At 42.4% G+C, this 10,868-nt stretch overlaps 1 protein-coding gene across 1 annotated transcript; it reads left to right on the plus strand.

Annotated features, from left to right (window-relative positions):
• Window positions 1–431: 431 nt before the first annotated feature.
• On the plus strand, window positions 432–9,929 carry LOC310868707 (cytochrome P450 3A40-like; the record flags this gene model as incomplete). Its single annotated transcript, XM_083779163.1, has 13 exons — window positions 432–536; window positions 1,802–1,854; window positions 2,754–2,853; window positions 3,357–3,470; window positions 4,045–4,133; window positions 5,103–5,245; window positions 6,810–6,937; window positions 7,400–7,475; window positions 7,574–7,734; window positions 7,940–8,007; window positions 8,096–8,254; window positions 8,372–8,534; window positions 9,804–9,929. 13 exons carry the CDS (start codon window positions 432–434, stop codon window positions 9,927–9,929), a joined length of 1,485 nt encoding a protein of 494 aa, XP_083635289.1.
• Between the last annotated feature and the right edge of the window lie 939 nt (window positions 9,930–10,868).

Raw genomic sequence — 10,868 nt, forward strand, 5'->3', positions numbered from 1 at the left:
CGCTTATACAATTGTCACCACGGTATATCGATATACGATATGCAATAGAAATGAGCCATTCTGCATAATTAAGTGCTGTGAAGTACCGTGTATCTTTATGTCAATACTAATGTCATTTTACTAATTTAAATTTTGTATTTCTTCATTGTATAGTATTGCTACAGTAAATTGTCTGTCGGGTGGAAACCTCAGTCATTATGTCCAAAACTTACTTTTCAAGAATCAAATTCAAAATATGTACAGTATGATCAAATAGGGCGCTAATTTATAAAATAGAACATAACAAGTTTGAATATAGACATAAGAGGTTAATTCTGCTGGACAGCAACGATATACGGAATCTGATTAGGCTACTTCTTCCGCCACTGTCCCCATGTGATTGTGTCTGTAGGTAATATATGCTGACTGCACGTTTCTGCTCTCTCCATGTCATGGCGTGCAGGTACGGCCGCAGCTCTTATGGGGTATTCGAGAGGCTGGGAATCCCTTGTGTCAAGCCTGTGCTGTACTTTGGCACCGTTGGTCAACTTGACCAGGTGTGGAACAATCCTTGTACTGTATTTCAGAGTTCAATGTTCAGATTTTTCTCCCCAGCTTGTAAAACTGTCTGGCTTAGCCAGACGATTGGAGATCTCCATCTACTGAAGTTCCCCTCTGGGCACAAGTCTCCACCAGGATAATAGCGTTTGTGATTTGTTTGGAGTGATATAAACAGTGTTTTATTTTTTTGCAATAATCTGCCGTCTGGTGGTTGTATAACAGGGCAATAAAAATAAATATATAACAGGTAACAGGTTATGTATTCATAATGTTTAGTAGTGTGCATGCAAAGTTGTACACAGATCGGTGCAGTTAGGCAAAAACATGAATTGGCCTGTTATAGTGCCACCAGGAGGCTGATTTGACAGGGCTGTGTTGATCACATGATTAAAAAGATAGTGTACTATTATACCGATTTGCGTCATGTATGGATAAAATGTGTATGAGTAAATGTGTTTTGCAAACATCAGCCTCATGGTGGCGCTATCACAGGCCGAGACACACACACATGCACACACACGGACGGAGTGCTAAATATTCTCTCCCCCTTGCCTTCGGCTGGTGGAGACAATAAGAAACAGTGGATACAAGCCTATATATACGGTATGCATGCTCACTTGCTTTGAATATCAATTCTGATGCCATCCCGATATAAAGGAGCACCCTAAAGTCTATGCATTGGTTTTGCAGTGAAGTTATAACTGGAAAAAGTGCCCTTTGGGCCTGTCTCCACCAAGATAATAGTGGTTGAGTTTAGCTCAAATTGGCCTCATGATGGTGCTATAACAGTGCCCCGACTCAAAACTTATTTCCAATTATACCCAGCAGCAAGCACGCTCAGGACCAAGACGAATTAGTGACGTCTCTATTGGGGGCCATAGATCAAGTCAAACCAAGACTAGTCAGATCTGGCCCAGAATATCACCTGAGTTCTACCAACAAAAAATTCTGCCCACTATGACGGACGTCCCTGGATAAATCGTAGAGAGTCCGACCGAGGCCAGATCAACTTAAGTCATATCATAACTAGTCAGATCTGGCCCAGAATAAGCTGTATTATTTCAACTGGTGAAGACGTCGTGGAAATGACGTAAAGATCATCCCCATATGAGCTGTGATCTGGCCTAGTCCTGAACGTCCTGAACATGGCTTGCTGGGTAGCAGCTGCTGTGGCCCTGCATGGTTTTAGTGGTAGACATCATGACACTGATGTTTGTGAAGGTGATGAAGAGTCTTTTCATCTCTCTGTCTTTTCTCTTAGGTTTATTATGTTGAAGACATGATGTCCTCAAAGAAGTTTGGGAAGATTTGGGGGTGAGTCCACAAAGCTGTCCAACTGTGTACGTATACGGTATACATACTGGTTCTCAGCACAGCTATCGGGTCCCGGGAGCTATTGGGGTCCCAAGGGGGTCCCTATAGCTATCGGGTCCCGGGAGCTATTGGGGTCCCAAGGGGGTCCCTATAGCTATCGGGTCCCGGGAGCTATTGGGGTCCCAAGAGGGTCCCATGCTAAATGGCTGATAGTTGGGAACCAAATGTTGTAGCTGAATGAGAGTGTTCAAATTGAACCAAGTGGACCCTTATATTACTGTATTGTGCCGAATATAAGACGACTCTGATTATAAGACGAGCCCCATTTTCAAGACTAATTTGTGGAAAAAGAACATTGAATGTCAAATAGTCTAGTCCCCGATTATAATACGACCCAGTTTTTTTGGATATTTCCATTGGAAGAAAAAAAATCTAATATTCAGGCGAATAGGGTAGTTCCATTTGTACACTAGCTGAGTTCAAATAGATGATTTTACAGTGTGGATTGGATTCTCAGAGATAAATAACTATCAAATGGGCGTCTGTGGCCTAATGCATATCAAACTGCATGGGTTCCATTTTCTACGTTCATGTTTTGTGTTTATTTTTTATTTAATTGCCTGGTAATAATTAAAAACTGGTGTGATGAGTTAAGTCAAGTCCTCCCCCTATGTAATTTAGTAATCATTGTAAGTGCAGGACATGAGTGATAGGTTGTTTTATATGTTGAGTCTATGTGTATGTTATGCTGAGAAAAATGATTTGACTGATGCAAGGGACATGTGTGTGTGTGTGTGTGTGTGTGTGTGTGTGTGTGTGTGTGTGTGTGTGTGTGTGTGTGTGTGTGTGTGTGTGTTTGTGTGTGTGTGCGTGTGCGTGCGTGCGTGCACTTACTGTAGCATATATGAGCTCAAAAGGCCCTTGCTGGCTGTCATGGATCCAGGCATGATCAAAACCATTCTGGTGAAGGAGTTCTTCTCCCACTTTACTAATCGACGGGTAAGAATGAACTCTCAAACTTGTTAGAACGGACATCAATGAATTACAAAGATGCTGAAATTAATTTTAAGGATACTGAAAGTGATTATTATTCTTTTTTTGGCAAAACACACTCATGCACACACGCACACGGACGCGCACACGTGCGCACACATACCGTAATAGAAATAAGCCCTCTGGCCCAGGCGGTGGCGTAACCGTCTGGGCACCCGACTGGTAATCCAGGCGCAGTGTGTCGCAGGGTTCGACTCCCGAGCCCGACACGGCCTTTACTGCATGTCATCCCCCCATCTCTCTCCCGTTTCCTGGCAGCCTACTGTCTGTCCCTTCAAAAACCAATAAAAGGCGTAAGCTGCAAAAAATATCTTAAAAGAAAAAAGAAATAAGCCCTCTGGCTTTCTTGTGTTTTCATCCTCGGTGATCCATTGACTGTATGTGGGGAAAGTGCTCTTTTATTTTTGTCACCAAATAAAATCAATCAATCAATCAATCTTGTCCCGTAGAACCTGCGTCTGAATGGCGACATCTACGATGCTGTTTTTATAGCTGAAGATGACAACTGGAGACGCATCCGCCACATCCTCTCTCCCTCCTTCACCAGTGGACGTATCAAGGACGTGAGACGCACGCACGCACGCACACACACACACACACACACACACACACACACACACTACACAGACACACTTTATGTCTATCTGTGTCTTTTTATGCCCATATATGGAGATCCCTGGCATCATCATCATGGCGTCATAGTACTGACATCAGGCTTCTATCATTTATGCAACATCGCAAATATAAAGCCAGTTCTCACTCCCCCGGAACTAGAAAAAAATCATGCATGCATTTGTATCTTCCCGCCTTGATTATTGTAACAGACTTTCCACCACTCTGAGCCGGTTTCAGAGAAGTGTCACAGGCACTGCTGGGTCTAATTCTATTGAAATGTACTTCTATTTAAAACATCCACGCTTTTATGTCCCCAAGACACAGTCTAGCCGTATAGGCCTATGTTTCGGGAGTTTGTCATTCAGGGGCAATTAGATTCCTCTCCTCCACCTTTCATCATGTACCTCTCTCCATTCTCCTCTCCTCCACCTTTCATCATGTGCCTCTCTCCATTCTCCTCTCCTCCACCTTTCATCATGTGCCTCTCTCCATGTCTCTCTCCTCTGCTCTCCTCTCTGTCAGATGTTCAGCATCATGCAGCACCATTCTTGCAGGCTGACTGACAGCCTGAGGAGCAAGGTGCACAATGGTGAAGTCATCACTTTGAAGGAGTGAGTAATTCCCTGCCTGGCACCGAGGACATCTAGACACCATTCTATCACGTTCTTTTGTTGTGTGCTGTGTTGTGGTGCAGCCGGACCCACTGACATTAGATGGGACATTGGTGTTTCGCCTTGATTGCTTTGCATCTAAAGTTTAGATGCAACGCAATCAAGGCGAAACAAGTAAAGTAAAATGTTATGGTTTAGATTCTAAACCTTAACATTTAACTTCACTTAAACTATATGCCTAAATCTCACCCTAACACCGTACCTAACAAACGTTATGCCTTAACCCTCGCAAACACTATGCCTAACCTCAACTTAACCCTGACCCGCCTAACCACACAAACACTCACCCTAACCTCACAGACATTAATATTAGGGCTCCATTTTCGTCACCGCTAAACCCCTTATCCCTAAAATTCTTTGCCTTTTTTTTTTACTATTTTGAAAAACATTTTTGAATAGTTCAACTAGCCAATCTACATTGACACATTGTGAGCTTGTAGACTGGCCATTTGAACTATTCAAAAATGCTTTGCAAAATAGTAAAAAAAAAAAGGCAAAGAAGTTCACCCTGGGTGAAAGCCTAGGCGGACACAGTATGGTGAAAGCCTACTGTGGCGTTTTTCCACACAAAGTTGACGTAATCTTACTACTACAGGGAAAACACGCACATGTACATTATGATACTCTTAAGTTTGTATTCTTTGTTTGCTATTTTTTGCACCTTCTTTATTCTGTCCTGTTCTTTTTTGTTGTTGCTATTGTTGCTGTTGGATGTTATCTAATCTGCTGCGTTGTCTGAAGGAAGCCAAACAAAAATAGGTTTTACTCTCATGTACCTGTACACAAGACCATAAAGTACAACCTTGAAACACAGGGAAAAGAGACTCTCCCAACATGAAATGGTGCAACCTACCCATCACTAGGTGGCTCCAGTGAGTGGTGGACTGATATTGTGTTCTCTGTCTGTAGTTATTTTGGGACCTACAGTATGGGCGTGATGGCCAGCTGTGCGTTCAGCGTGGACATTGACTCTCGCCACAACACCTCAGATCCTTTCACGGCCAACGCCAAAGCGCTGTTCAGAGTCAGCATTCCTCTCTTCATCCTACAAGGTATAGCCTGGGTCTGGGATCAATCCTATTTTACCAGCTGGGATCAATACCCTGACCCTGACCCTCTCTTCCTCCTATAAGGTATAGCCTGGGTCTGGGATCAATACCATTGTTCGGGTTTCTGATCCGGTCGGAACGGAAATGACTTACATCAGTGGTTTTTAACCAGTGGTCCTGGCTGTCCCAGGTGGTCCCCAGCTATATGAGTTCGGAACAAAATGGACCCTTATTAGGTCTTTAACTCTTGCGAGTGTAACATGAAACCAAATGGACTCGTAAGGGTACATTTGGTTTCATTTTAGGCTCTGCGTTACTAAATGTACATGGAGTCTACACACGCAATTAGAGAATGTATAGAAGAATTAATTATTTTGATCAAACGTTTGCCTGTTGTCTCTCCTATGGTACCACATCAATACAGCATGGAATTGTGGACAAAATCTCATGCAACGATTACAAAATATTATAAACTATGTTTTGGGTGTGAGAGGCTAAACTTCATCAAATGGTGGTCCGTTGCTCAAATGCTGAATAAATAACGGACCTTGGCATGAACAGGGTTGAAAACAACTGACTTGCATCATGTTGTATAGTCACTGGTTTGAGATCATCAGGCCGGAACCACAAAAGCGGAACCTCACTTTTTTCAGTATCCACGGCCTAGACCGGATCACACAGGCCTTTCCTCCGAGGTGGAAAGTATGGTGACACCAGGTTGCTCTTATTTACAATGAGTCAACTACAGCAATGACTACCTTTTTTCACAGACGGAAACTAAATTAATACTAAATGAAAATATTCAATTTCAAATTCAAAGTCAATTTTGCCAACAAATAAACACTAGACTCAAATCTTAGGGTGGGACTAGTGGAGAAGGGATCCAGTAGAACTAAAAGACAAGTCATTTGATGTTTGGTTGTGCTCAGCTCAGGTCACAACGCATTCCAGTGCGACGTGTTATAAGCTTGTAGATCGGCTATTTTCAGCATGCGACCAAGTGTCAAATCAGCCACTACGACGGCATCGAGGCTTGCCAAAATACATTTTTGTCGACCAAATCAACTGCAGGTTAAAATATTATTATGCATGATATTTAGTCGACTAAAATCGTATAATTAGTCGACTAAAGCTAGACTAAAAAGTAAAACTTTTCAGATAAAATATGACTAAAACGAAATGAAAATGTATTCAAAAGGCTAAAGACTAAAACTAAATCCAAATTTGCTGTCAAAATCAACACTGCACTAGACAGCAGAGTGAATCTGATGATGACTAGAACGTACACTATAGCCTCGACGACTATACAGTGTATGCAAAGGCAAAATTTATGTAATTTAGATTGCATTTTATGTAGACATAGCACTCTGTAGTATGTAGGCTACTCATAGCTTTACTGTACAGACATTCTACTGCTAGACAGATGTTATGTTCTTAGCTTGCTTATGATTCTTGATAACTATTTCTATGCATTTGATGTATTACCATGTATTGTTCTTGCTTACTGTAAATCACTCTGGATTAAGAGCGTCTGCTAAATGCATTGTAAAGTGTCCGTCGTCATCAGGGATGTTCCCGTTTCTCATTCCACTGCTGGGCGTGTTGGGCTGCTCTCTGTTCCCCAAATCCTCCACCAGCTTCTTTGGGTCCGTCCTGAGGAAGGTCAAAGCGGAACGTCAAAGCAACTCACGGCAGGTCCGGATGGTGACAACATTTATTTTTGTCATATAATCCCATGCATATGGGATGGGCCAAAGTGGCATGACAAGATAATACAATTTAAAAATGTAAATCATCCGTGCGTGCGTTCGTCCATTCATTCATTCATAACCAAACTAGACATACCGCCTCTAGCCAGACACGAATCAGCCGTTGGCAAAAAAAAAACAATTGCCTGCCAGTGTGATTTGAGTCTGGCTTATTAGCCAGGCTACCAGCTGCCCCAGACAGATTATGCAGTGAAGTAATAATAAAAGGTGTGTGAAACGTCTTTTGTGACTTTTGAACATAACATTCAAAGAAGTTCATCCTTGTAAATTGCCTCCAAGTGGACAATTGTGGACAAGATTTTAAGAATATATATTCCTCCATCCGTGCCGATGAATATAACACTAGTGAATGAACTGTAAACATGTTAACTGCTCTGTTCACTTCCAGGGTCGGGTGGATTTCCTGCAGCTAATGTTTGACTCTCAGAAAAGCGATGACTCCAAGGGAGAGGAATCAAGTAATGGTGAGCACTTGGTGACATCAAACAACACACACTCAAAAGATGTAACTAATGCCAATGAGATCCATTCATTTCCAAATCTCTGATTTCTCGCTCAACAGGTTTGAGTGACCATGAGATCTTGTCCCAGGCAACAATCTTCATCGTCGCCGGTTATGAGACCAGCGGGACTGCTCTCACCTTCTTGGCGTACAACCTGGCGAGAAACCCTCACGTCATGAAACGCCTGCAGGAAGAAATAGACGCCACTTTCCCCAATAAGGTACAGTTTTACGTTTGGTTCCAAACTATCATTTAGCTGGGGACCCCCTGGAACTCCCCCAGGGACCCCTGGGGGTCCCCGGAGCCCACTTTGGGAACCACCACAACTCAACTCTTACAAAGAATGACATTGCTATAGCCAGTACATTATTTGAGCACACAGGTCTCTTCACTGAAGTCATTTGGGATTGATCTCATCTTGCTAGGGTCCTGTCCAGTATGAGACTCTGATGCATATGGAGTACTTGGACAGTGTGATCAATGAGTCCTTGAGGTACTGTAATTATGGTCCCTATATACTTAATTGGCTGCAGGATTGTTTTTAATGGAAAAACTGCTCGAATTAACTTTTCATGTCAAAGGCTTTACCCGCCTGCTCCACGTTTGGAACGCGTTGCCAAGACCACTGTGGAGATCAATGGAACCACCATCCCAAAGGACATGTGTATCATGATCCCAGTCTACGCTCTACACCGCGACCCCGACCTGTGGCCAGAACCAGAGGACTTTAATCCTGACAGGTAGCAGCGGTGGTCGCGTTGTCAGCTCTTATAGAATTCAGTTTAAAATGTTCCATTGAGACTGAAATAACTTCAATTTGATCGTCTCTCTCTCTCTATCTTCTGTCTATGGACCAGATTCAGTAAGGAGAACAGGCAGAGCATTGACCCATACATTTACCTGCCATTCGGGGCAGGGCCAAGGAACTGCATCGGCATGCGGTTTGCCCTGGTGGCCATCAAACTGGCCCTGGTGGAAGTCCTACGACACTACAGCTTCTCCGTCTGCCAGGAGACAGAGGTGACACGTTCTAACGCGTATAACATGAAACGCAATGCACATGTTAAACTCGCTGCATCCACATTTGTACACGCAATGCACTTAACCACATGAAACCTTGTGTCGCATTGCGACTGGGTTGTGAGCTTGTAGATCAGCTAGATCTTCGACGAAGATATTTTGTATATCTAATACCATTAGAGGGGGTTATACTTCACATCAGATGATCATGTAGCAACATAAAACCTCACAGGAGCAGCAGTGGTTTATGAGATAATGCAGCGTGACCAGGCGGTGTCATTATGTCCATAGTACACAGACAAAATGTGTCCGTGGCAAAGACTTGGTCTTGTTCGTGGCAAATTGCAGCGGAAACCATGCAGGGCACCAACCAGCACACCAGGAGCAATTAGGGGTTCAGTGTCTTGCTCAAGGACACTTCAACACTAACTCTGGGGGAGCCCACAGGGTTCGAACTGGCAACCTTGCGGTTACCATCCAGCCACTCTACCCCCTGAGCCACCGCCGACCCATGGGTCCATTGCGTTCCATTTGAACACTCAAGAGTTACAGACCTGTTGTTATGGTCATTCAGGGCTATAGCTGAGCTCTTTATGTGTTTCTGGTAATATCATTGTACGCTCATTTTGTATATCCGTGGCAAAAATGTAATTTTGATTAAATAAATGTCCACTACAAGCCAACATGGCGATGACCCCCTGAGCGTGACCATGCATCTTGGACCCAGAAGGTGCCTGGTTCAATCCCCGGCTCCTACTGTTGAAGTGTCCCATGAGCAAGAAACACCTCTAACTGCTCCCATTGAGCACATTGCATTTTAACCTGACCTGAGATCAGATTCTAAAAATGTCTTCTACATCCTGACAGTTTTCATTCTGACCTGAGATCAGATTCTAAAAATGTCTTCTATGTCAGTCGCTCTTCGATTTTTGAAAAATAGCAGACCTGCAAGCTCATAGCGCGCCACTCGGTGGCGCGCTATGAGCTTGTAGATCTGCTATTTTTAAATAGCTAAAGCACGACATGACGCTAACACCAAAATGCACTTTATTTACATCAGCTATTTGAAAATAGCCAATCTAAAAGCTCACAATGCGTCACATCACGACGCATTGTGAGCTTGTAGGTCTGCTATTTTTCTAAATATTTCTATACATTTTGAAAACTTCTTTTCTTTTGGTACTTCTGGTACTTTAAGCCCACTTTGCCACATACCACTTTTTACTGAAGTAAATGTTGAATACCGTACTTGTGCTTTTCCACTCTCAGATCCCCGTGCAGATGGATCCATTGGGTCTCCTCGGTCCGCTACGGCCGATCAAAATGAAACTAGTGGCGCGTTCCAACGCTTCAGAAAACAAAGAGCACAAGCAGAACAAGGACGAAATCCAGTGATGGAGAAACCAGCACACAATCATCATACATAATGTATACTGTGGGCCTATACTGTATGATATGATATGATCCTGGTTTAGTCTCTTCAAACTGTTTTTATACTTTAAGATTTGTCATAATGGTAAAACACAAGCTGTAAACATGCGTTCAGAGCTTATATACAGTTGAGTATATTACATTTTTTATGTTTAAAACGAAAATGTACATTTCATATACAACATCGTAACGTCTACTCTTTCAAGAACCTTGTCTTATTGAACTTACCTACAACATACAAGAGATTACATAATGTAGCAACATCCAAAATGACAAAGACTGCACTCCCAAAAATGTCAGATCTAATTTGGGTTCATCACTAATCATGCCATTTGTACCATATCATGCTTTTAGTAGATTTTTTGATTTGCATTTCTTATCACTCTCCTGGTAAATAACCTGTGCTAATAAGTGCAGTCATGTCACCAATAATAATTAAACTGACATTTGTGAGAAAATCTTGTAACCTATCATTCCATCATCTTTTTGATTAAAGGAAAGGAAGAACCTGTCTGTGTTCCAATGGATTCCCTTACCGGACCGGTATTGTGGTAATAGTTAGCATAACTGACATTTTAACCTGGTTTCTGAATACATTTTGTAGTCATCCCTTTTAAATAGGTTGTTCAAATAAATAATTATATTTCTAACCTGATGACCCTTCATCATATACAGTATATCCTTCATGCATGAGTGTCCAGGTTGCTCCTTTAAACCGACAGGGGGGAGTTTCCCCTGGTTGGCCTTGTTCAAATAAATAATTCTATTTCTAACCCTTCCTTGTAGTTTTAAGTGATTAAAGTATTCTGCCTTGAGCCTAAATAAATTATTAAATTTTTGTACTGGAAACACGTCTCTGCTCCCTTCATGTAAAGCTGTTGGGTATTATACAATATACAAGTG

The sequence above is a fragment of the Protomyctophum parallelum genome (assembly GCF_964188405.1).
Source record: "Protomyctophum parallelum genome assembly, chromosome: 13".
Classification (NCBI taxonomy): domain Eukaryota; kingdom Metazoa; phylum Chordata; class Actinopteri; order Myctophiformes; family Myctophidae; genus Protomyctophum; species Protomyctophum parallelum.